General features: G+C 36.9%; 1 protein-coding gene across 1 annotated transcript; it reads left to right on the top strand.

The window, feature by feature from the left end:
- The first annotated feature begins 837 nt into the window (after positions 1–837).
- MINAR2 (membrane integral NOTCH2 associated receptor 2) lies at positions 838–19,432 on the top strand. The gene is made up of 3 exons (XM_050793607.1): positions 838–1,195; positions 13,629–13,856; positions 18,028–19,432. The coding sequence occupies exons 1-3, from the start codon at positions 1,031–1,033 to the stop codon at positions 18,205–18,207; spliced, it is 573 nt and encodes a 190-aa protein (XP_050649564.1). The 5' UTR covers positions 838–1,030; the 3' UTR covers positions 18,208–19,432.
- The last annotated feature ends 8,243 nt before the right edge of the window (positions 19,433–27,675 follow it).

The following is a 27,675-nucleotide window of genomic DNA, read 5'->3' as shown; positions in this document are numbered from 1 at the left end:
CTATGTCTTTTAGAAACTGCTAATATATCTATCCTTTGCCTTCTCACAAGTGGGAAAGTTTCTGCTCCCTCCAGATGGAAATCCATACTTTCTCAGTGAGAAGTATGGGTCACCTAAAGCAGAGTCCCTTGTAAAGAGAGAACATATCTCCATTAAAGTCATCACAACTTGCTGGCTGGCTACAGCTGCCCACAGACTCACTCCCACCACCTTGGCTCTCTTAACAGCAGATGGGTTCACTTAGAAGAGCGTGTCATCCAAATCCAGCAGCCATGTTTTTTGGGCGGTCCAAACGTGCCGTGTGAACACCAAAGCACGTTGTTAAGAGCATATACAGCTGGGAACAGAGCCAAGGGGACCTAAGATAGTGAATGGGTCAAGGTAGTAGATTGGGGCACTACATTACTGTAGCAAACTATAAAGCAAATTCTTGCCATTTCCCTCTCCGTAACAAAGCTGACAACCTAAACCTGGTTAGGTTTCACAAGAGTTGAGGCTCTGGGGGTCAAAACATGAGAAGAAACATAATCCCGAGTATCACATGTGAGGCTGCGGAGGCAGGGCCTGGTCAGCTGTGTTAGCTCAGCAATGTTCAAAGAGAAAAGTCAAGCACTGTCTATCTATACGTGACTGTTTCCTGTGCTCCACATTGCGGGTTGGAACACTGAGATTCTGGCAGCCTTTATTCAAACAATAGTTTCCCTTAAATTGTCATTTCTAACTCTGAATGAAGAGACATTCAGTGCTACACATATCTAATTCTGTCATCCTATTAATTTTAATGAGTACAGCCCCATCTGTTCCAGTCAAGCACCCTCAGTGTACATGTGTGTGAGAAAGGTAGGGCAGTGTGCTGCTTTGTTTCTTCGTCCCTGTGCATTGACGTATCATTTTGAGAGCAGTGACTGTGTGCAGCTGAGAGGCCTGGTTTCAGATGCCGGTCGGAGCATCCTCAGGCACATTAATAATGGAGGAGTCTGACAGGAGCAGCTTTGCCTGCCTTTGTTTTCCACTGTAGGTGAAGGGAGACATGGATCTCTCTGTTTTGCCAAATAACAACCATCCTGACAAATTCCTGCAGCTTGACATAAAGTCTTTAACGAGGAGCTCAGCCCTCCTTCAGGCCAGCATGGCGAGGTTTCCGGGTGGAAATTATCCTGCTGCACAACACTGGCAAAACCTTGTCTACTCACAGGTAAGATCGAATGGCACAAAAATATGGGTATGGGGGCTTGTTTCTTTCTCGCCATCTGCCATTTCACCATTTCTGCAAAAAGAAGCCTATAGGAGCAGAGTACAAGGTGGCTACTCTGTCTTCCAACTTAGTCTTTCTCTCTTCCTTAACATTAGGAACTTTTCTTTATTTATAAAATAAATGAATTCTCTCATTCATTAATTCCCTTCCAAGCATTAGCTTCTCTGCCTGTCTTCATTTTAAATTTCAGGTGGCCCTCCTTTACTCCTTCCCTTCAAAAATTTTCAAAATAATTGTTATATACACAAATAAGACTTTGGGGGAAAAACTCCCATCTCTATCTTTGGTGTAATCTAAGCATAAAGCATCAGAAGTTTACATTGTGGGCATAAACAAGCCTCTAAAACAGCTGGAGGTCTTGCTTCTGCTTCCCTTGGACTAGCTCCCTGTCATAGCATACACAGAAGACTTAGAGAACAGAACAATGGAAACCTAATTATTGAAGGGAAAAAATACAGCGAACTCTCCACCTTGAAAAAGTGCTAGCTATTATTGTAGATATTCTTATTTTCCACAGGTGTCCGTGTGGACAAGGAATACCAATTAGACCTTCAAACAAAATGCAGGTTTTATTTCTCTTTTCTTTTGCATTTTCCTTCTTTTCGCTGACCAAAAGAGAAGAATAAAACTGTGATGAGTTCCATCTGCTGGAATAAACATAAAGGCCCTAACTGTTGCACAGCTAATGAAACAGGAATAATCTTTGCTTTAAGACATGAAGGCTAATGGGGTTAAGAGTTAGTCAATTTAGAAACAGGAAGAAGCATTTCATTACAGAACAGATGTGACTGACCTACAAACCCCTGCAAGTCATTAAATCCTTTGGAGTGGCTCAAATTCCCTGAACAGAAATTTGTTTTCTTTTAAGAACAGTTGCTACTCATGAGCCCTGGTGTAAAGTGACTCCTTTGTGGTATGTTTGTGGGCTCCTCGGGACCTTTATCATGAGATCATTCAAAAGCAAGTACACTCAAATGATTATGTAAGTGTTTCCTCCACCTATAAGGATTTTAATTTATTTCCATTGTAAGGCAGCCTATTATGACAACTGGCATTTTTTAAATTTTGCATCAGTCTCTTTGGTAATCCTCAAACCCTTCTGCCATTTCATACCCAGCCATGTTGTTGCTGTTGTATTTGTAGATATGCTTTTTTTTTTTTTAGTTTTAAATGAAATGAAATGAAATTGCTCCTTTTTCCTCCTTATTGTTTATAACATAGAATAAAATGATTCAAAAATCAGTTCAGAAAACTTGGCCCTTCTATGCTATGCAGTTTAGTCTAAGAAAACATATCCAGTAAATTCCTTTGAGGTTGGAACACATTGATCTAACATCTTTTGTTTGGTACTGAAGTTGACCTATTTCCTTCATGTGGAACTTCACAGTTTAAAACTCTGTTGAATGTTGTTCCTAAACCTAAATGAAATGCCAATTTTTAAAAGGCAACTTTTTCTACAGGCCCCATTGGGTGGAAATAGTTATTCAAAGAAAAACCAAAGAGGTAAACTTCTGTTTCATAGGTCTTTGAATATGTGGTGTTAACATTATAAACTTCAAATAAACTTGATTTAGTTATCCTTTTAGCCTAAGAAGAAATGTAGTGAAGGCCAGTGTACTAACTGGCCAATTAATAATGCATGGAGTGGAGAGGCAGGACAGTACATCAAGTACAAATTCAGGTAATCAGGTAGGTGTGGCACAAAATATGAGTAACAACAACGATATTCACCACTTCATTTTGCAATGCATCAGTAAATAATTCTCTTTTGGGGATGGATCTTAAAATCCATGATTGATATATTCATTGGATAAAATAATAAATGTCATAGAAATAGCCATATAGAAGTTTTAAATATTTGCCATGATACCACAATACCATTCCATGAAAGAAGACACTGAATATACAAGTATATTGAGGTGTTAGGCACACATAAGGTGGTGGCTACCGAGTAGCTCTTAATATAAAGCTCTCACTCCACTGGGGAGTCAGTAAGTCAATGGGAAGAACATGGAATAAAGAAATTAGAAACTTGGTTTCTTATCTCAAAGTCACAATAAACCAGTTTTAGAGACATCTATCATGGCCCTTCATTCATGCCTCAGTATTTCCACTTGCAGTATTAGGATAATATTTATTTTAGATATTTCCTTAAAAGTGAGAGAAAATGAAATATGAAGTAAAAGCAATTGAGAGCCAGATTTTCCTATAAAAGATCAAGAATATGTATGGAAGTATGTACATATGTATTGTTATTTATACCAGTATTTCAAAATGTATTAAAGTTATCTTTTCATTAGAATTTATTAGCAAATAATTCCATTTCCGTTATTTTATAAATATTGTGGATGAAGGGGTATGTGTATATGTGTGCACATGGTGGTTGAGGGAATGTACTCAATAGATATGTCAACCTGTGTGACTAACCCAAGCAGTAGATATAATACCACATGAAATCTACACAAACTCCAGAGTTGTGTCAACTGATCCTTTCATCCCACACCACACAAGTGCATGGTGTTTAGGATATAGACTACTTTATGGAATGGCAAAACACTTAACCTGCAGTCATTACCTTCAAACTCAGGGTAACCCAGGAGTTAAAACAGACATTCCCTAGATTGGAAATGTCACGTTGAATTCTTAAATATAGGTATCATTTTACTCTCAATGATTTATTGTTTAATTTTTAAAATTCACTTTCCATTTTCAGAGGAAATTCTCTTGGCCATTTTTATATGAGCTAAAGCAATACCATTCAATCTTTTTTTTTTTTTTTTCTGAGACATAGTCTCGCTCTGTCACCCAGGCTAGAGTGCAGTGGCACAATCTCAGCTCCTTGCAACTTCTGGAGATTCAAGCGACTCTCGTGTCTCAGCCTCCCTAGTATATGGGATTACAGGCACCCGCTACCAGGCCAGCTAATTTTGTATTTTTAGTAGAGATGGGGTTTCACCATGTTGGCCAAACTGGTCTCGAACTCCTGCCTCAAGCTATCCACCCCGCTTGGCCTCCCAAAGTGCTCGATTATAGGCATGAGTCACCATACCTGGCCTCAATCTAGGAAAATAAGCAGTGATGGTCTCAGTTGATTCAGTAACCAGGGACATTGTAATTCCCATCTATGCAGATACTCAGGTCACCCATATTTGCAGAGAGTATACACAGATATTATTTGATTCTATTATATTTATACTTCTCGTTAATTCTTTCACCAAAGAAATAAAGAAGCTTCACAACAAATTTTATGTCAGTGCAATGAAGAAACATTCACCAAAACCTAATGTTTCTAACTGTTAAAATAATTTGGGGGATGTATCTGATGAAGGCATTTAGAAATGTATTCCAAATACTTCTGCCAACCGCTTTATAAAACAAGTAATGAAAAAAAGGCTGATTTTTTAAAAATGTGATAAAATATGTGGTTTTCAAACAATCCCATCAAAAAGTGGGTGAAGGATATGAACAGACACTTCTCAAAAGAAGACATTCATGCAGCCAACAAACATGAAAAAAAGCTCATCATCACTGGTCATTAGAGAAATACAAATCAAAACCACAATGAGATACCATCTCATGCCAGTTAGAATGGTGATCATTAAAAAGTCAGGAAACAACAGATGCTGACGAGGATGTGTAGAAATAGTAAGTCTTTTACACTGTTGGTGGGAATGTAAACTAGTTCAACCATTGTGGAAGACAGTGTGGCAATTCCTCAAGGATCTAGAACCAGAAATACCATTTGACCCAGCAATCCCATTACTGGGTATATACCCAAAGGATTATAAATCATTCTACTGTAAAGATACATGCACATGTATGTTTATTGAGTCACTGTTCACAACAGCAAAGACTTGGAATCAACCCAAATGTCCATCAGTGATAGAGTGGATAAAGAAAATGTGGCACATATAAACCATGGAATACTATGCAGCCATAAAAAATGATGAGTTCATGTCCTTTGCAGGGACATGGATGAAGCTGGAAACCATCATTCTCAGCAAACTATCACAAGAACAGAAAACCAAACACCACATGTTCTCACTCATAAGTGGAAGCTGAACAGTGAGAACATATGGACACAGGGAGGGGAACATCACACACCAGGGCCTGTCAGGGGGGGCAAGGGGAGGGATAACATGAGGACAAATACCTAATGCATGCAGGGCTTAAAACCTGGAGGATGGGTTGATGGGTGCAGCAAACCACCATGGCACATGTATACCTGTATAACAAACCTGCACATTCTGTACATGCATCCCAGAACTTAAAGTATAATTTTTTAAAAAATTCAAAGGGCAAGAAAGAAAAATGTATGTCTTTTTTTTTTTTTTCATCTATTGTGGTGGGCCTTAATTTTCTAATTAGCAGTTGTACGTCAGAATATTTTCAGATTAACTCCTTTGTTATATCTTTTCCTGGCTTCTATCACATCAGTTTCACAACCAAGGAGCATTCCAAACTAAACCCGTGAGATGGAGGGAAAGGCTAAGGGTGAGATGCTGCTCTTCCATTGATTTCTAGACAATGTCATTTACTGAATGTATTTCCTAATCACCTTTCTGCACTCTTTTCCAATCCAATCACACTCTTTTTTTCCCATAAATTTCAATGTCTTTCCTTTTTATCATGGGTTTTTTTTGTGTATAACTGTATTTCTTCTATCTCTGAACACACGTCATGCCTTCCTAAAACTGTCTCTATTTTCAATCTTCCATTTATTATTTTGAAAAAGACAGTGCAGGGGCCGGGCGCCGTGGCTCACACTAATCCCAGCACTTTGGGAGGCCAATGCGGGCAGATCACTTGAGGCCAGGAGTTCAAGGTCAGCCTGGCCAACATGGCAAAACCCCATCTATACTAAAAATACAAAAATTAGCCTCGCGTGATGGCATGGCCTGTAATCCCAGCTACTCAGGAGGCTGAGACATGAGAAACGCTTGAAGCTGGAAGGCAAAGCTTGCAGTTAGCCAAGATCGTGCCACTGCACTCTAACCCAGGCAACAGAGCAAGGCTTTGTTTAAAAAAAAAAAAAAATCCCAGCACTTTGGGAGGCCGAAGCAGGTGGATCACCAGATCAGGAGTTCGACTAGCCTGGCCAACATGGTGAAACCCCATCTCTACTAAACATACAAAAAATTAGCTGAACTTAGTGGTATGCACCTGTAATCCCAGCTACTCAGGAGGCTGAGGCAGGAGAATTGCTTGAACCCGGGAGGTGGAGATTGCAGTGAGCCGAGATCACATCATCGCACTCCAGCCTGGGCAACAGGGCGGGACTCCATTGAAAGAAAGAGAGAGAGAGAGAGAGAGAGAGAGAAAAGGAAAGCTGCACAATACAATAGTCTATCCTTTCTAAGCTTATATTGGATGACAATGTGGTACTCTGCAGGTGCATATATTATCTAGGAAGTAGACTGATAGCATCATCAAGTTCCTCAGGGTACCAAGTTATACTAAATTTATAGGATTAGGGAATTGGCTTTGGATGGTGTATTTCCAAAAACAACACCCTAATTGCTCCAACAAACTGTTCTTAGTTGAGATCCAAATGTCTCTGGCATGAAAGCCTATATTAAGGGTTCGTTGAATGTTATAACACCACCTGTGAGCACCAAGAGCCCTGGTTATATGCAGGAGAAGGCAGGAGATGAGGTTTCAGAGAAACCTGGATCACACCAGAGGGTCCGTGGGCTTTGTCTATGATTTTGAATTTTATCCCGAAAATTTTGAAGAATCAGTGAAAAATTAAAGCAAAAGAATGACACAGTGAAATATGTGCTTTACAAAGCTTTCCATTCTGGCAATTTAAAACAAAAATGGTATGTTCACAAAAGAGCTGATTTTCTGGGAAAGTTTGTCTATGTGCTCACATAGGAAATATACACAAAATGCCTTGTTTTCACTAAGATTATGATAAAGATTACACTGAATGTACAGATCACAATGCAGAAAACAGAAATCGTCATGACCTTGATTCTCTCCATCCATGAACATGATGTATCATTTTATTTATTCAGTTCTTCATATGGCCTTCAATAATATCTTTAATTTCCACAAAGAACTATTCCATATAATTTGCTAGGTTTATATCTAAATACTTATATTATTTTTTCTCTTGATAATAGTATGTTTTAAGTCATGTTTTATAATAGAGCATTACTCATGCATACAATAGATCATTACATACTGATTTTGAATCCAGGAAGTAAAATCTCTTATTTTCCCCATAAACATCCCTGTAGATAACCATGTCATCTGCTATTTGTTTATTTATAACCCTATTTCTTTTATCTACTTATGTTTCTATTATTTTTGCATTGCTTTGAACTTCCACTGCAAAATTATATGGACATTGTGATTACTAGCATCCTTGTATTAATTCTGAAACTAAAATAAGTGTTTCTAATATTAAACCATTAAGTAAATTGTGTTCTGTAAGTTTGGGGCCCATTCCCTTAATTAGCTTAAGAAAATTTTCTACCAGTTCTAGTTCACTGAGAGTGTTTTTTTTGAATATGTTTGAATATTTTGAAAGTCTTTTTCTGGCCTATTGTAAAATTTAATGTTTTTTTTTCCTGTTAATGTGGTAAATTTCATTAGTATTCTAATATTAAACCATCCTGTTGGCATAACATCTTTCCCTGGTAAAAATCTGTTTTATCTTGTTACATATAATTTGTACATATTGTAGTATTCTGTTCAGCAATATTGCATTTATAATTTTGCATTTATGTGTATAACAGAAATTGGCTTATACTTTTCTTTTACTTACTGCCCTCATCTGAAGTTTATACTAATTTCAAAAGTGAGCTGGGAATTGTTCCTTTTCCTATTTTCTGGAAGAATTTGACTAAGAAATTATGTATTTTGAGAATTATAGAAGTTGACTGTAAAACCCTCTGGCCTGCTGTTCTTAAATGTGTATGTTTGGAGGAGATTTAAAACTATTGATTCGACTAGTCAAATTATCACAGGTTTGTTAATTTTTTTATTTTTTCCTCAATAAGTTTGGTAAGTTACATTATGTAAGAAATTGTCCAACTGCACATAAATGTTTAAAGTCGCTCAGTTTATTTTCTGATTGTTTCTTAATCTCTGCTGTGTCTCTTGTCAGTTCCCCTTTCCATTCCTAACTGGGTGGTTTTGTGTCTCTATTATTTTTCTTGAGCAGTATTGCCAGAGATATTTTAAATATTTTTCCAAAGAAATAGCTTTCAGCTTTATCTTCTCCATTGTATATACTTATTCTCTTTAATATGTATTGATTCTGTCTTTATATTTATGATTTCATGTTGACTGTTTTATTATATTAATTCAATGGCTTTAATTTTAAGACATTGAATTCATGCTTACTACCTCATTAATTTTCTCATTCTGCTTTATAATGCAAGCATATGTGCCCATAATATTCTCTCGAAATACCATTTCAGATCCAGCCAACAATTTTGGAATGTAGCATTTCTCACTTTCATTCTGTCCTAAATTTTAAAATGTTTATTATTATTTCTTTGAAATGTATTTTTAAATGTCAGCAGAATGTGTTATTTTATGTTTTTGATAATGATTTCTAGATTTATAACTAAGTTGTCAATGGTCGGAAAGCATGGTCCACGTAATACTGAATCTTTGAAATTTGTTTTGGAATTTAAGATGTTATCAATTTTGTAAAATTTTCAGTGTATATTTTTAAAACGAATATTTTCAATTGTTTAATAAAGATATCTATATATGTCACTTGAACAAACCTTTTGATTTTATGGCTCACATCTTCTTTATCCTTTTTTTCCCCCATAAGTTATTGAGGTACAGGTGGTATTTGGTTACATGAGTAAGTCCTTTAGTGGTGATTTATGAGATTTTGGTGCACCCATCACCCAAGCAGTATCTACTGCACCGTATTTGTACTCTTCTATCCTTCACCCCCTTCCACTTTCCCTCCAAGTCCTCAAAGTCCATTGCATCATTCTTATGCCTTTGTGTCCTCATAGCCCAGCTCCCACATTATCAGTGAGAACATATGATGTTTGGCTTTCCATTCCTGAGTTACATCATTTAGAATAATAGTCTCCAATCTCATCCAGGTTCTTAATTCTTAATGATGGTTTTGCATGCTTGAGAAATTTACATGTATAAATTTCTCCATGTAATTGTTTTGTTTTATAAATGTTGAGACTATTTTATTAGATGCATACAAGTTTAGAATAACAATATTTTACTAATGTTAACTAACTTTATTCATTTTCTAGCAACCTTCTTTAAATCTAGCAAAGTTTTTGACCATGTCTATTTTGTCTAGTGTGTGTGTGTGTGTGTGTGTGTGTGTGTGTGTGTGTGTGTCTTGGTGGTTAGTCTAGCTAAGATATGTCATGGAAACAAATATACCAAAATGTTTAGTGACTTAATATATGTTTCATTCACACAAGGCCCGATGTATATGTTATAGATGTCCTAGGAGACTCACTTCTGAGTAGAATCCAAGCTCCTTCCTTCTTGAGGCTCTACAATATCAGAATCTCTATTAAGCTTTAAATAAGAAAGGGAAAGGTTAAGCCAAGGATCTTGCAAGGAATTTTACTGGCCAAACTTGAGTTTCATTAGGTCTGCTGAGCATCTAGTGAGGCTTAACCCAGTAAAAATATATATATACATGCAAACATATATGTATATACACACATACATATATGTGTGTATATTTATACATAATGGTATATGAATATATTATATATGCCATATGTATCACCTAGTGTGTGTGTATATATATATCATCACATGTGTATAATCATCTTCTGCTATATAGAGCACATTCACAAGAGTCCTGAGATGTGTATAGTGTCATAAAAAAAGAAAGTGAGCCAAAATCATGTGGAAGATTTCAAGGGGCAGACTTGGAAATGGTCTTTCATCCACCTGTTATTAGACATAAAACATGTGGCCCCAATATAAAATCAAAAACAGATTAGGAAAAGCAGATATCCTCCGTGCTTAGAAAGTGGAAACAAAATGAGTGAGCATTTCGTCAGTCACAACACCCAGTTCTCATTGTTTATATTTGCCTAGTATAAATTTTTATATTTTTTTATTCTAATTCTTTCCGAATCTTTATATTTTAGGCATTTCTGTTGTAAATATTTTATAATTTAATTCTTTTTTAAAAATCTGATCTGACAATCTCTGTCACTGCAATAGGGAGTTTATTCCATTTACATTTAATGAGATTATTTATAATTGTTTTTCTATGGTTCTGAGATTTTCCACCTGTATTCTTTTTTTTGAGCCTTTTTTTTTTTTTTTTTTTTTTTTTTTTTTTGAGACAGAGTCTCGCTCTGTCACCCAGGCTGGAGTGCAGTGGCCGGATCTCAGCTCACTGCAAGCTCCGCCTCCCGGGTTTACGCCATTCTCCGGCCTCAGCCTCCCGAGTAGCTGGGACTACAGGCGCCCGCCACTCGCCCGGCTAGTTTTTTGTATTTCTTAATAGAGACAGGGTTTCACTGTGTTCGCCAGGATGGTCTCGATATCCTGACCTCGTGATCCGCCCGTCTCGGCCTCCCAAAGTGCTGGGATTACAGGCTTAAGCCACCGCGCCTGGCCTTTTTTGAGCCTTTTTAAAGATTGATTAGTCTTCATCTTTTTCCTACTGCTCTGGTGACTTAGAAGCTGTACATTGTTTCTTTGCTTGTTAGCAATATCTCTATATCCTCACTGAAATTATTTCTTAAAAATTTATAATTAAAAAATCTGTGTTAAACTTACTATACTCCAGTGTATTCATTTCTCTTACTTTAAAATTCACAAATTAGTGATTATTACTATTATCTCTATTTCACCTAAATCAATGCTTGCCTGGATTCACAGACACATTTATCAGTTTTTTTTCTTTCTCTCTCTCTTTCTCTCTCAAATTTCTCTTGTATCTTAAACATCTGTTATCAACTTTCTTCTTCCTGAATTATATTTTTTAGAGTTTTTACAATAACCTATTAATTTTGTACACTTAATTTTATTTGTTCAAAAATGCCTTCTATCTCTCTTTATTGAATTGTAGTTTACTTCACATAGAGTATATAATGATTAAAGTGTATAAATGATAAATGAACAAAGTTATGCTTAATACAGAAAAGCCTAGGTAGGTTTTGAAGTGTTACCTTTTTTAAATAAATATGTTAAAATGTAATTTATTTTAGTGCCCAAGTAATTAAAGTAATTGAATTACTGTTGAGTTTTCCTGCGGTAAATGTATTCTTTCTTGTGTGGTAGAGTGAAGGGATTTTTGTTGTTGATGTTCTGAAAGCTATTTTAAAAAATTTATCAAGATTCAAATAAAAGCTCAACCAAAATCAGTATTGCTTATTGTGTGATTAAATTCATAATAAATTTATACTGTTAATTTTTCTTCGCCTGTCTCTCAGACATAAAATTCACATGCAGTGCAAAAATAAATAGTACTATGCTCTATAATAAACCTCACAACTTTCAAAAATATCGTCTAGAAATAAGAGCTTGAATGTTCTTTTAAAATGTATCTCTGAATATTTTTTGCTATTTTTACACATTAGATTTTCTAAGTCTATATACATTGTAATAGAGTGTGTACTTTTTTTCTTGATCTCCCCAAAACTGTATTTTCATGTATAGATCTTTCTTATTTAAGAAACTTAACCAACAGTGTAGAAAACAATCTGACAAAGCCAATTTGTCAATGTCAGGAGAATTATCCCTCTTCAGAGATGATCAAAGATGCCTAGCCTTGAAGAAAAAAAATAAGTAAAAATTATGCTAAGCTCATACCATTTACATTTCTTATCAAATTACTTTTGCTTAATTCAGAAACATTACTTTTCAAGCAATCTATCTTTGAGATAAATGCTAAGCCAAGAAGATTTATTATTTCAATGCAAACTTCAGTTTTAAAGAATATAAATTGACTTTGAGCAGACCAAGGACCTATTAAAGTCAGAGAGGTGTCTGCAAGTTGAGCTCTAAGAATGTGAAAAATGCATGGATTAAGAAAATTAGGGAAATCCAACACCGAAGAGAATGGGAATGATTTTATCTAGATGATTTTTTTTCCTCCTAGCCATTTCAGAAGGAAACTACATTTAACAGTTTACAACTTTAGCTTATATAATATAAATTAATATGACCTATATACCAACAAATGTTGACAGCATCAGATAATCATAAATATGACTCAGAAGAATAAACTTCCTATTAAATATTCTCTGTTTTGGGTGTCTAAAATACATGACATACATTTACTGAAAAATATCTGTAAATTAAGGAAATGAACCACTTCTTTTTAAAGATAAAAGATTATCTACTATTAACTTATATGCAATCCCTCTCTTGATGTCCCATGACAAATGAAACATGACTCTATAAGCTTTTTGATTCTTCTCAATTTGTATTTGACCAATGAACAAATTTTAATTTCCAAAATGAACACATTTTTAATTTCTACCTTCATGATAGCTCGATACACTTAAGAAGAAAACAAAAGAAAGTAAAAGTCTGAAGGTCAAGCCAGACACAGAAAAGCACACATTATATGATTTTATTTATAGAAAATATGAGATGAGTCCAAACGAATCTATGCTGTTAGAATTTGGGTGCTATTATAGCTATGCTTTGGGCAGGGGGAGGGAGGGTGACTGGAAAGGAGCATGAGGTGTGCTAGTAATGTCATGTTTCTAGGTCTGGATGTTGAATCTTGAGTTTGTTTGGTTTGTAAGAATTTATAGAGCTATGTATTTCTATATATGCATATTATGCTTCAATTAAAAAAGTTTTTAAAAAACTGAAAGTCAGTATTAGAGCTATATAACAGCCTTTACACACACACATGCTAAATTACACATACAGTGTTAAGTTAGCTTCGAACTCAAAGCTGTCTGAAACGGGAGCCATGATAGTATTTGTGAAAGTCGAGGCATATCTCTAAAATGTCTTTTAATTTTGACTTTGCTGGATTAACATAGCAATATTAAATACTATTTTAATAAGTCATGGAATATAAAAATAGAGATAAATAAAATGTCATTAAATCTCAATGCAAGTAACCTGAGAAAAGTTGGCTTTGTTCAGAATTCTACTATTTGAATTTGAGAGTAAACAAGGCTCTTTCTCTGTAGTTATAAAATAGCATTTTAATGAACGATTAGTAAAGCTGTTCAAGATCACACAAAAAGAAAAACTCAATTGATGTTAGATTTCTAGGTCAAATGAAATCATAGAATCCTTTCCTCATTCATTGTCCTAATCTGTTGGGTTTCTGCACAAAATCAGCACATTATCAGGTACAGTTATCTCACATTGCATTCCCTACTATCAGAAGGCCCGTTGCTAAGAGATGCCTTCTTTCTTTGCCTCTTAGAGGGAAAAGAAGAATATTGCTGGTCAACGAATTAGGGGATCCAGTGCAGAGAGCCTTGTTACTGCTGATAGCCCTCCACCATCCATGTCATCAGTTATGAAGAATAACCCACTCTATGGTGACCTAAGTTTGGAGGAAGCTATGGAAGAAAGAAAAAAGAACCCGTCATGGACCATTGAGGAATATGACAAACGTTCCCTGCACACAAACCTCTCTGGACATCTGAAGGTACTCACGACTAAGAGTCAACCTCTTCAACTGATAAGGGAGATCAGTCAAATAATCCTAAAAGAAAGCATTATTGAAGTGACAGGTATTCTTCACTAGGCACAGAATCTCTAGATTTCAGAGCATTTTGGCTCCTGGCTTTTCTTTCTCCCTTCTAGTCAGTATTTATGTTTATTTGTTTTGAGTTTTACAGTTTCGACAGTTACTGGCAACTGTAGAGTATAGAGAAGAAAAAAACTATGTGGCACAGAACAAAGGTTTTCCAGGAGGGTAAAAGGTTTATTGAAAATTAATTTGCAAGATTACGTTTTCTTTTAGTTTTTAAACATTTATGTTCGTGAACACTTAAGAGCTGATTCCCTAGTCTACATTTATTTAAAAATACTTATTAAGTGTTCTGTGTTAGGCACTGTGCAAGGAAGTTCTCATCAAAGATTATTTTATCTCAGCTCTCTCAGTGATTTAAGATTGAAGATTTACATTTTGGTCATTTTCCTGTGTCTCAGTAACAAAACAAAACAAAAACATTTCAACACAGGAAAAGTATGCAATGAACTCATTCACCCAGCTTAAATCCAACTTAAGTTTTTCTTTCTTTGTTTGCCCCCACTGGTGTCACCCCAACCCATGAAAAACTTCAAAATACCTGAAAAGCAAGGAAGCAGCCCTCTGTTTTCTGAATGGACTGGATTCCTACCCAGTCTTGGCTTGCCTCCACCTGCCCCGGGCCAGGAAGGCCTGCCATTTTCCAAGTACATACCCTTCATTCAAAAATGTTTATCTGTGCTAAGCCCCATACCTTAAGCACTCGAGAATTTTTTTCTTTCTTTTTTTTTTTTTTTTTTGAAGAGGACAGCACCCTGTCTCCTTGAATCCTACTCACACTTTTTACAATTTCAAATATGTGCTACTCAAAAGACCCACTGTCCAGAATCTTCGAAGTTTCCTAATCTCTTGGTAGATTGAATGTATCTCCTCTTTTATGTAGCCCATTTTCCAGAGAAGTTTACATAACAGATGCTCTCCACAGAAACAATAAGCTTGTGTTTCTTTTTCCTTCTTTCTTCTTTTTATAAATTTTGCGTTCCTTACCAAGAGTCTTAAGGACATCTAAAAAGTCACCCCTACTATTAGAAAAAAAAAGTATTGATATATTTTACAAACATTTCTTGACTGTATGTTAGGGCCTCTTCCTTTTGCTGATTACATGCAAAATAAGGGAACTATGGAGGTGAATGTTCCTGTCCCTACCCTCAAAAAGTTGATCTAACTGAGCAAATTAACAGACAATAACTATAGAACAAGATAAAGGAAACTAACGGTAACAGAAAGTGCCATGCAGTGTTCTGACTCATAAGTGGGAGTTGAACAATAAGAACACATGGACACAGAGAGGGGAACAACACACTCTGGGGCCTGTGAGGGGTGAGAGGCAAGGGGAAGGAGAACATCAGCACAAATACCTAATGCACGCGGGACTTAAAACCTAGACGACGGGTTCATAGGTGCAGCAAACCACCGTGGCACAAGTGTAACTATGTAATCTGCACATTCTGCACATGTATCCCGGAACTTAAAGTTAAAAAACAAAATCTGTACCCCAAATTCTCATGATACACTTTACCTATAAAGAAAACTTGCACATGTAACCCTGAAGCTAAAATAAAAGTTCACAAAAAAAGAAAAGAAAATGCCTTTCCCTCACATTTGCCAATACTGGTTATTTTTCAAATAAATCATCGATGATTGGAAAAAATGGTAACACATTGTTTGCTGATTTTCATTTTTCTGATTACCAGGTGAGGCTGAATATTCTAGTAAAAGTATAAAACTTGTTCACTATAAAAGCCCAAATTAGGATTAGTGTAATAGCACATAATTATCTCCTGTTAAATGTTGCCATAGGCTTACCTGTGATACTCTTCATTCTCCGTTCTAGGAAATTGCTGCTTTTCAGGTTTTCTTCTCTTTCTTGTGTAATTAGTCCATCATCACCATTGCCAGCAGCAGCACAATCAGTCAGGTTTTCTGATAATCCCATGTTATTACTTCCGTGCTTCTTTATTTCTTCTTCAACACTGAGTGGAAGTTTCATATTAAGAATGGTTATTACTTTATACAATAAAAAGAAGTTTTTGTTTCACTGAAAAAAAAAAAGAAGAAAAATATAAAAGAAAAAGTGCCATGTAGGATAGGAAGGGGGCACAAATCACATTTGATTATAAAAGGAATTCATGAAAAAGCAAACTTATTATGGGCTTGAAGGATGTATAGAATTCCAAAAGGTATAGATGGCTTGCCTAAGTGGGAAGGCTCTTTTTTCAGGAGTAGCAAGAGCAAAGGCAGAAACATAGGAGCTACAGGTAAAGTAATAGAATAATGGGAAAATAAGGCTAGAAAATAAAGCCAGAAAATGTTTGAATGTTATGCTTATGAAATTGAAGATTATTGGCAATAAGGAGTAATTTTTTAAGCTGGACAATTATATGAGTTATGTTTAGGAAGAATGAGCCATAAATACAATGAGTGTCATGTTTTACTACAATCAGGACCTGCTCCCTCCCCTACCCAGTCATAACAAAAGCCATAACTTTTGTTTTCATTAAAATTTTTTCTACCTCATTAATTCAACTTTCATCTTCACCCCTGTCTATATCTCATAGACCCCCTAACTTATTTTCTGAAACCTTGACACCACTTTTCGGCGATAAACCCAAGTCCCTGTGGTCACTCCCATTTTTCTACATTGGTAAGAGTTTATAAGCCAGAAAAGAGTAAAGAAATCCATATTTAATTACAAAGGAAAGCTAGAAGCAGAATGTAAGACAAAATAGTCTCTATGAGTGAAGTTCTTAGTGGAGAACAGAGGCATTAAACTTACGAAGTGCAGGCCTCTGATTAGGACACAAAATGAAAGATAGGCATGAGGTAGACAAGGATTTTTACATCATTATCCTTCTTCACAGATCATCCATATTTTAACATTTTAGCGTTTCTAAAACTAAGAAGTTCAAACTAGTACTAGGGAGAATTGTTTTGCCATAATCAGAATCTATCCTCACTTTCTATTCATACACGCATGCACATTCCTCTCCCAGCAGTGCACCTGGAAGTCTGAAGCTAGTTCATTGACCCCTGATGCTGAGAAAGAAAACTTGCTGTGCCACATTTCAGCTGACTTTAAGTCTTCTGAGACTGGAGAGGCAAAGAGAGGGGGCAGTCCACTGTAAGCCATTACAACAAAGCAGGTGAAATATAATGAAGCATGAAGTAGGTTTGTGAAAGCAGAGATTGAGTATTCACTGTAAATTTGTTGTATATAAGGCATAGACACCAAATCTACAGCACCAAAACATAGCAAGAGATGTAACAGGAAAAAAAGTATTTTTATTTATGTATGAACAATAGAGTTTGCACGTGATTTATCAGGTACAGGAGATCAGGTTGACTTGATAATTCTATGGGCCTGGAAGGGAAGATGAAGTCTGTGAAAGAAAGAGAGACATGGGGAATAAATAAGAGCTGATGTGGGGAAGAATATAATGGGTCATTTTTTCAGGAGGTCAAACAAAGTCTCTGCATGCCAGACATGTGGCAGCCCTCTACAAGGAAAATCAGTGGGTCAAGAGTAATGGAAGAGACTCCCGACTTTTAGTCCTACTACTTCCATGGAAGTCAGCTTCTGGATTTACTGAAAACCCCACCAAGCATGTTTATTCCTGCCATGCAGACAAAATCAAACCTCAAAGGTTAATCTAAAGCAAAGAATTTTCATTTTATTTCAACGTACTATGCTGAATTATATGCACTATTTATAGGATGTAAGGAACACTAAATTGGCTACAACATGATAGAAACACTGTTGTGTTTCTGACCCTCTAATGTGAGCAATTTAATTAAAGACTCACGAAGGCCTCCTAATTAATCCTGATGCAGACCTACAAATTGGAACTGCAGGGGATTCCTTGTCAGCCGAGACTGTAGCTACATTTTTATGCTATTCAAGGAAGCCTCGTATCACTCATGTGAGCCATGACATTGAAGCCTTGCCCAGGACAGAGTGAATATGGACCATCAGTCCCCATGACAGTGTCTTGTTCTGCAATCTCAATTAATTTGTAACACTGACTGATTACTGATTAATCATATTCTCCATGGAATTTTCTTTTAGGAAAATCCTAACGACCTGCGGTTTTGGTTGGGAGACATGTACACTCCAGGTTTTGACACTTTATTGAAAAAGGAAGAGAAACAAGAGAAGCATTCAAAATTTCGTCGTATGGGTCTGATTTTACTTGCCATCATCTCCATCTTGGTTGCCATAGTGACTATTATTACTTTTTTCACCTGAGGAAACTGCAGCAGTCAGAGCTACTTTAAATTTCCTAAACTTTTTTCTGATAAACATTTGAAACCCCCCAAAAAAATAACAAAAACAATGTACATGCAGTGTGAATGCATTGTTGATTGTACTATTAAATGTAATTGTCCTGAAGAACGTGAATGTCGGATGTGGCATTCTGGCTTCTCCACTTTGTTCTATAAAAGCTTTGTAAGAGTTCCAGCCTGAGCTTTGTCCTTTGGGAAGCAGGAATTCTGAGGACCATAATCACAGAAGAGTCACTATATGCAACCCACATTAAATATCTTCATAGGGAGCACACAGTATCAAAAATTGTCAGCAGCTTTGTTTTCATGCTTAAACTATATTAACCTTGTTTTAAAACTACTGTTAACTCTTTACCACCTCATCCTCCTGCAATCACCAGAAAAGTTTGAGCTGATAATTTTTTTTTAACCAACTGCTGGGTAGCTGGGATAAAAATCTTCTGGTTGTGCTGCCAACTGAGTTAGATTCATTCTCTGTTTTATTTTCCTGTATTTCTGTTTAAGTCAGAAAAAAAGGAAGGAGAGAAATATCTTATTCAAATCTATTCTTATTTCCCCAGTAATCATCTATGATGCCCCAGTTTCAGGCTGCAATTTTAATAGAATTAAACTTGGATAGGCCATAGTTACATAATTAATTACATTTAGATCCAATTTATCCAAATTGGCTATGACCCCTGGTGGCAGTTAGTGTGTATATATTGCCAACCATGGCCTAGTTGGGGGTCCCTAGGAAAGCAGAGGGAATACTGCTAAGAGAACAGAGTTTGAAACCTAACTGCTACTTGCTAACAGACTCTGGCAAGTTATTCTCTCAGAGAAGGAATGATATTACCTGCCCAACAGGGCTGGCCAAAGGACCAAATACAAAACAGGTATGAACAGTATCTGGCTCGAAATAAACAGTTGCTTAGTTAAAGGCTGTTGTTATTATTAATTTGTGCTAGCTAATTGACAACCTGAGTTTACCTTCCATTGCCTGCAGATACCTGGGGACATGGTTGTAGATACAGATGGGGAATCAAGTCATCACCCTGCCCTTCCTTCTAGAATATCCTTTCCTAAACCCCTCATTCCCACTCCTTTCTCATCTATAAGCAACCCAGCCAAAGGCTGTCTTAAGCAAGAAATAAAAGAGGAACTTTCTCTTCTTCCCATGAGCCTAAAGTCAGATAATTGTTCTTTGATATGGCCATATCATTTTGTTGTATTTGTCTTAAAGATGCTTGAAATAAAGTACAGTAAAAGACAGTTTGGGATGGGCGTGGTGACTCGCGCCTGTAATCCCAGCACTTTGGGAGGCCAAGGTGGGTGGATCATGAGGTCAGGAGTTCGAGACCCGCCTGTCCAACATAGTGAAACCCTGTCTCTATTGAAAATAAGAAATTAGCCAGGGTATGGTGGTGGGCGCCTGTAGTCCCAGCTACTTGGGAGGCTGAGGCAGGAGAATCGCTTGAACCTGGGAGGCAGAGGTTTCAGTGAGCCGAGATTGTGCCTCTGCACTCCAGCCTGGGTGACAGAATGAGACTCCATCTCAAAAAAAAAAGACAGTTTTACTGAACAATAAAGTTGTTGTATAGAAAAAAAAATGGTGTTAGCCATATTTGTAGTCCCTGATTTTTTATTCCTCTTCTCCTCCATGGAAGGTTCCAGTCCAATTTAAAATTGAATTACAGGAGAATTTTAAAACTGAATTACATGAAATAAAGTATCAGGGACTTTATCACTCTCACTGTGGACATAGATATTACCTGCTATTACTCTGCCTTCAAAGCTTACCTGCCCAAAGTTTACCTCTAAGGGATTCACAACATGTTCAGGTCTCTGCCACACATGGAAAGCATCTGTGCTGCATCAGGTTACATGTGGCTGCCTAGGATTAAGCATGGGTAAGGCTTTCTAAAGGCAATAAGCAGTAGTAACCATAAAAGTGTAAAGGCTGCTTAACTGAATTCCTGTCTCCCTTGCCCCCAACTCATTACCTTTCTCTTCTGCCTAGTCAATTCTGGTCAAGCACCTAGTATTCTTCTATTCTCCCTATCCCTCTTCTATTCTTATTTATGATACTATCAGTCATTTCTGTTTCATCATAAATGAGTTTATTACTTTCCTACTGCTCCTAAATCACCTTCATTTTTAGCTTTCGATGTAACTGTAAAATCAAAATATATTATTGTCCTGCACTGAATTAATATTATGCATCTACATGTGAGGGCAACTTATAAATAAAGAGAATTTATCTCTGTTTACACTCAAAATAATACCTTAAAAGAAGTTCCAATTTTGCCTTCTACAGTACAGGTTTTTGTGAAAATGGAACAGAAAGAGCATAAAGTCATGGAAAATGCAGAGGCGACGGCCCTAAACAGGCTTATGTTGAAATCGGCTTTCTTGAGAAGTTCTCATCCAGATTCAATGAACTAGTGTTTCTAAAATATTTAAATACAATCCTTCTCACATAACAGGTAGTCAATAAATAATAATTATTATTATCTTCAACACTATTTTAGTAACTTTTTTTAACCTAAATTGGGGTGAGAACACCTGGCTCCACCAGTTCTTAAGTTATAATAATTTAGTTTCAACAATAATCTTCCCCAGGTTTTTGTACACACCCTCCCCTCAAAGTTATCTTGTGTATTTTTGCTTTGTTTTTCTATATTAGGTGAGTGTGTGGGAGGCCTAAAAGCAAATAGTATATTAAATTTTCTTTCAAAAAAATTCCAACTGTGCATACTTTTTAAAAGTGCTCCTCCCAGACTCAACAGGAGAATTAAAGTTTTTTTTTTTTTTTAACATAATCCATTAATGGCCGTTCCAATTATATTAATGCTGCTGTCACCTAGCGGAGAGTTTAGTGAGGGGAAAACAGAAAAGGGAACGACGGCCTGGATCCATTTCTCCAGAGTGCACTACTGCCATCTGGTGGTCATATTTACCATGTCTGCCCTCAGCTCATGAAAAAGCATTTTACCAAAGGGACAGAATAAGGTACCTCTGTAATTACAATCAGTGTGATGGCATGACTAAGATTGTGCCTCTGCACTCCAGCCTGGGTGACAGAATGAGACTTCCACTCATTCTGTATTTTGATACCCTCTCATCTTTCAAGAAAAGAAATATGATTGGCCTAGAGTCATACTGACACTTGAAGGCAGAGCTGTAACCCTCAGCATCAACTCTTGACTGTAAGACACATCTCACGCTAAAGCTAAAAGCTAGAGGAATGCCTGGAAACTGTCCCATTTCTAATCTCTTTAAATAGGTTAAAGTTTTAGGAATATTAAACAATTTACTGCTTGTTTCAGAGTTGATATGATCTCCTGAATTTCTACATTTGTAGCGCTCTGTATTGAGGGTGTCTTTAAATATTATTTTTTAGTAATTTTTTTACTAAAATTAAATGTTAATAATATTGAATGATTAAATACTATCTGTATCAATTGTCTAACACAATTCTTAAGTTCTCCCCTCATATAACTGAATAAATATAATTTTATTGTATCTGAGAAATAATTTTTAAAACTGTAATTAGACAGGGCCCTTAAATCTCAACACCTCTGAATTTCTACTTCCAAACCCACAAGAGTCTAAGAGAATACACATTTTAGAGGAAAGACAACTTTTTTGGTTTCTTCCAAATAATCACTTAGTCCAGACTCTTGCCTAACGTGAGGTGAGAATATTCAGCCAAAGTGAACGACTTCAGAAACCGAACCCAGATTTCTGCCAGAGCAGTTGTTCTGCTTTCATGTTATAGACACGGTGACTCATGCACCTCATCCAGTTTCCCTCGTTTTGCAGACTGTTGCAAAGGGAGTGTACAGGACTTCCTTGTGTGCATTTTGAGCTCTTCCCGCATTCCTGGCTCCATTTTATAAAGTGCCCTTTCCTGCCTCTTCCTTCCTGCCTTAAATATACGGTAGCCCACAGAGCTCTGTCTTTCCTCAATGCCTTATACTTACTATTTAGAACTATATAGACTACATAGAGAATCGTGTGTCTGCGTTTACAATATATGCATATATACATAAATAAAATCCAAATGCAAAAGACTTTTTTCTTTTTTTTGAGACAGAGTCTCGCTCTGTCGCCCAGGCTGGAGTGCAGTGGCGGGATCTCCGCTCACTGCAAGCTCCATCTCCCGGGTTCACGCCATTCTCCTGCCTCAGGAGCCCGCCACCACACCCAGCTAATTTTTTGTGTTTTTAGTAGAGATGGGGTTTCATCGTTTTAGCCAGGATGGTCTCGATCTCCTGACCTCGTGATCCGCCCGCCTGGGCCTCCCAAAGTGCTGGATTACAGGCGTGAGCCACCGCGCCCTGTCAAAAGGCTCTCTTTCAAAATAAACAATTGAAATAAATATTGTATCTTTTAAATAAAGAAATTCTTTTTTCAGTATAAAATGTTCTCTGACTAGATTTCTTTAGCGAGAAGGAAAGAGATTCAAGGCTTACACAGTTTTGCTTATCCTGTATTCCATTTTTAAGTTACTGACAAGGAAAAGGTAGTAATTCTTCTTATGCTAATTAAACTGGTGGGTTTTTCTCAGCTATAAGATAAGCGCTAAAATCTCTCACATTAGAATTAGTTTCAAAGTTGGGAAGTATTGTTTAGATAATTACTTGAATAATAAAACAATGGTTAGGCCAGATTCGAAGTATATCAGTAAATATAAATGAAACAGCAGTTAAGTGTTTCTTTCTTAAAAATACATTATTTTAAAGGCTGAAATATTTCTAACCAATACTTAATAGAATAATTTTATTGTTCCTGCTGCAAAAGGAACAATAAAATTTTTCTTTTTTTTTTAATATAATGATCACAAACCACTTTCATGAATTGCAAACCCAGGAAAAAAGTTTTATTTTGCTTATCATTAACATATAAATGCACAAATTTTAGAGCTGTTTTTCCAATTTATTCAGGAAGATTCTTGACAAAGACACTGTCCTTGATCTAATGCTAGTTAAACTCCCGTGTCTCTCTGACTAGGCTCTGGATCTTGGGTTATGTCCATGGTTGGCTTATTCCACTTTTGGCAAAAATCTTGCTAAGTCAGTTTAGGGTAAATCTGACTACCCTCTATACGATATCTTATCACCCTGGCCTTCTTTCAGTGAAAATCCTGTTAGGTCAGTGTAGCAAAATATTACCCTACTCTTAGTAATATTCCATCCACCAAAGCCTGACTATTCTCCTTAGCTACAAGTCTCCACTTTTCCTTACCATATTCAGAGTAGAGACTGATCTCTCTCTTCTACTATAAAACCCCATTGCAGAAGCCTCCCTTGAATAAAGTCTTCTTTGCTGCCTTTAACGTATGTCATAAACAATTTTTCCTTTAACATTCCCAGTGGATGCCCATGGACAGCAGTGTCCCATACGACCCCATGCCTGCTGCCAATCCCCCTGAACATTTCCATCCTGGCCTTATTAAGAATTCAACAGAAATAGTTGTATCTTCTACACTGTGTACTTTTTAAAACCCTGCCCCTTCTACAAGCTATTTCATCTCAACTGTAATCTTGAGAGATAAGTGTAAAAGCCGTATTTTACAAGAAGAGATTGAGGCTCGGGGACATCAAAAGACTTGTCAGAATCAAATTGCCATGAGGGCTTAGATCTACTAAACCTGTTCTGACTATTCTTTCTGCTAAAGGTTTTATTTTCTCATGGCTGTAGTGGGGGCTTGATATGGTCCAGCTGTTGACGAAAACAAGGGAAGTGCGTCTCCTCTCCTTCGCCCCATAGCTATACATACACTCAGCTCCAGTCTCCAAGTGAGTACAAAAAGACCCTGCTTCAATAAGGGAATACACAGTTATGCTCAGAATCGCAGTAAATCTGAATGTCATACGCTTGTACCATTTTGTAATTTAGGTTCGTGGGGCTTCTTTATAAGGTAAAAAATTAAGTGATAGACTCTATGATTAAGAATACGTATGAGTTAATTACTCTTTCTTAGTAAGTGTTATGGATAGAATACCTTTCCCTTATGACAATGGTACAGGATCTGATTTCTCTAACTTGCATTGAGATTGTCCCTAAATTAGATGTCAGTCCCAGGAAGCCCCAACGCCTCTGTGTCAGGAAGGAGTTTGGCTTCAGAGGAGCTGACATCAGACCCACGCTGAAGAACCTCACCTCTGGGAAACCTGCAGGTCTGCGTCGTCTGCATCAGAGGTTTGGTGCGATGAATCCCTCAAACATACATTCACTCTCCAGTGTGCTACCATGTAAGGCACCTAATCATAGTTTGACAACAGAATTTGCTCCCAGAATTTTCTCATCTTTGTAGACTATGCCTTTAAAATGCACCTTTCTTAATGTACACTGGCCAGACACCGAGTTTCATCTTGTTCACCATGATAAAAAGCAGAAGGGAAAAGATGATCTTTTATTTCCCTATAGCTTGGAGTTTCCTCTCTTACCACCAGAGGGCAGGTGTGCACCAGGATGCCAAACCACAGCTTGCCTATTTTGAGGGCGGTATTTCAGTTATGTCAATATACGGAAATCTTGACAAATGAGTGAAGAACTTCCAAAGGAATACAAGTGATTAATTGTGCTGATTAAGCCCTAGGGTAGGGAGCAGGAGAGCCTGCCGGGATCACTGAGTGTGCATCAGCACAGAAAAGTGACAGTAATTGGGGTCCCATACTGAGAAGGCTTCAGATCAAGGAAGTTCAAGCTGGGCACACCGACCTCATTAACCAAATCTACCGTGTCTTTACTCAAGTTGTGGTTCATGCTTGTTAAAAAATGCAGAATCACAGGGCAGCTGCATCAGAATCGTCATGTTTAACAAGCTCCCTGGGTGATTCTTTCTCTCTTAAGTTTGAAACAGGATCTTGAGAGTGACAGCAGCTCCCTCGGGAAACTCTTCCAAAGCTAAGGTTCAGGTTGGGGAAACCCACAAGTGTTCTGGGGTTTGTTGTGAACCTTAAAACGCCCCCAGCAGGCGCCCATGAATGTAAGGACTGCTTGGTGGCACTTCCCTGTGGAACAAACAGGCAGATGTGGAGATACAAATCATCTCTTTGTCCTGGCTCTTTCCTTGGCCTTTACATACTCCTCAGGAATGCAAGCTTCATGAGCAATTTAACCCTCAAGATGTATACAAACAGATTTTTATTTAACAGATAAATTATACTTTAAAAGTTGAGCTGGAATTCGTACTCATTTTAAATAGAATCTTAAAAATATGATCATGAGACAACCTCAGCCATCAGGGATAATGCAATAATGACTTCTTGTGCATCAGTAGGAATTTTGTGTGAATCAGGGGCTAGAACTCCAGCCATATATTGTCCCTAAAGATGGTTTCTAGGACACAAAGCCACTCTTTCTGACTAAATTTATGTAACAGGTTTGAATTCTATAGATACCAACTTGAGGGCGAAGAAATAGAACTCTCATCCTGTCTCCAGAAATATAGTATTGGGGCTAAATTCAGTCCAATCAGCCTTTTATCAGAATTACTAATTCAGTCAAAATTCAATTCAAATTTTAATTCAGCATCCAACCCCTCCTCTGGAAGATATGCAAGTCTAGAGAGTAGAAGTCCATTCATTTGTGGCACGGAGAGTGAGATTCTGCCTACTTTCACTATTTTGTGGCACCAGTGCTGGATGGTGCTGGCTCCCAAAGGTGACACAGTCATCACCAGTACAGTGTGTAGGAGATACCAGCCAGCAGTTCACTTATAAAAGTCCACATACATCACAGTAATGTGCATCTCCTTGATCTATGACTTGTTTTTGGCCAGGTAGCCTCTGACGATGATCATCAGCTCACACTCCAAGTTAATTTCCACAGCTTACCATGGAGCCCTAGGAAGATTACAGACTTCTTCAATGCCATTCCCCAGCTGCAGGGAATCTCAGGTAGAACTGGGCCCTCCTTTTGGCAAAATATATCATTTCTGTTTTTTCCCCCAAGACTCATGGTATATGGTATATCTCTGAGGTTTCTGCTCTCAAACTGCGTCCCAAACATGACAAATCTGTTTTCACATCTCTCAGAAATGCCACATTTTTTCAAGAGCCATATTTATATTTTCTTCCTTTCCCTTCTTCACCTACCCCACGGAGGAAGTACAAATTCCTCTCTTCCTCTGAAACAGCATTCCCAGGTCAGCTATGTCTTCCTGGAGCTCAAATTTTTAACATCATTCCGAGGAAAGAAGGGAAATCAGTTTGATCTCACACCCCACTTGAGTCGGTCCTGTTTTGTGGTAAGAGCAGCATCGTTGCTCATTTACACTATCAGTCCTTGCTGTCTGTGGAGTTCTTCACATTCGTCAATGCAGTTGAGTTAGAAGTCAGATGGGAATATGGCTACAGGTATCTTCAGGAAAGAGAAAGGAAATAGTATTAATAGTTGGTTATTCTTTCCTATTTTGCCTCGCCATACGTGCTTGTGCCCAGAGAGAGTGAGTCGTGACACAATCTTAATCTCCTTTATTTTGGTACATTCTCAGAGGCTAGCCACAGAATATGATTAATGTTACTATCTTCACCCAGACAATAAGAGAGTTCTGGGATTTCCCTGGAGTGCTGGGACCCCTTGTGGGAAACACTAAGTAAAATGTATTTGACAAGAGGCAAATGGAGAAAAGACTAGCTGGAGCTAAGAGCTGGTGTGGTTTCAGTGTGTGCATACAAAGGGAAGCATAAAGAATATTTTTTGGCAGGTGGTGATAGAATTGTTCTGTATCCTAACTCTGGTTGAAGACACATTAATCTATAAATTTTTAAAAATTCATAGAACTATGCACCAAAAACATCACTTTTACCGGATGTTGTTTATCCGTCTGTCTGTCTGTCTATCTATCTATCTATCTGTCTATCTATCTATCTATCTATCTATCTTTCTGTGGCAAATGAAAACTTATTCTCAGAAGGTTCCATATTAAATAGCTTCTACAGGTAGGCTTAAATGAGCTGCCATTTACAAAGAAAACAAAAATTGAAGCTACATTAGAATTCTGTTTTTTGTATTTGTTTTCTGAAGTAGCATGGCTCTACCACATACAAATAAATTTGTAGAACAAATATTCCAGTATATTTTCAAAAAATTTATAAAATATTAATAAAAATGATCTCGTGTTTCATTTATAGATTTGTTAATCTTTTCATTATCATACACATATAACATTTTGGGAATCCTTTCAATTTAATTCAATATTTTAAAGTAATTATGGCTTTATCTTTTCTTCTAAAATGATCTAAAGTTACATCCTATGTATTCATTATATGTGTTTGCTAAATCTTTATAGCTTACTTACACTTGACACTCAGAAACTGAATTCTATATCTTCATATCCTCTCCTTTAGAGAGCACAAAATGTTAAAAGTAGAGACATTCTTACTGAATTCCTAGAATAAACAGTTCTGGAATTGTGTCTTAATATAGTTGTAGTAAA

Source organism: Macaca thibetana, chromosome 6 (assembly GCF_024542745.1).
Source record: "Macaca thibetana thibetana isolate TM-01 chromosome 6, ASM2454274v1, whole genome shotgun sequence".
NCBI classification, from domain to species: Eukaryota; Metazoa; Chordata; class Mammalia; order Primates; family Cercopithecidae; genus Macaca; species Macaca thibetana.
This window is presented reverse-complemented; position numbering and strand designations above follow the sequence as displayed.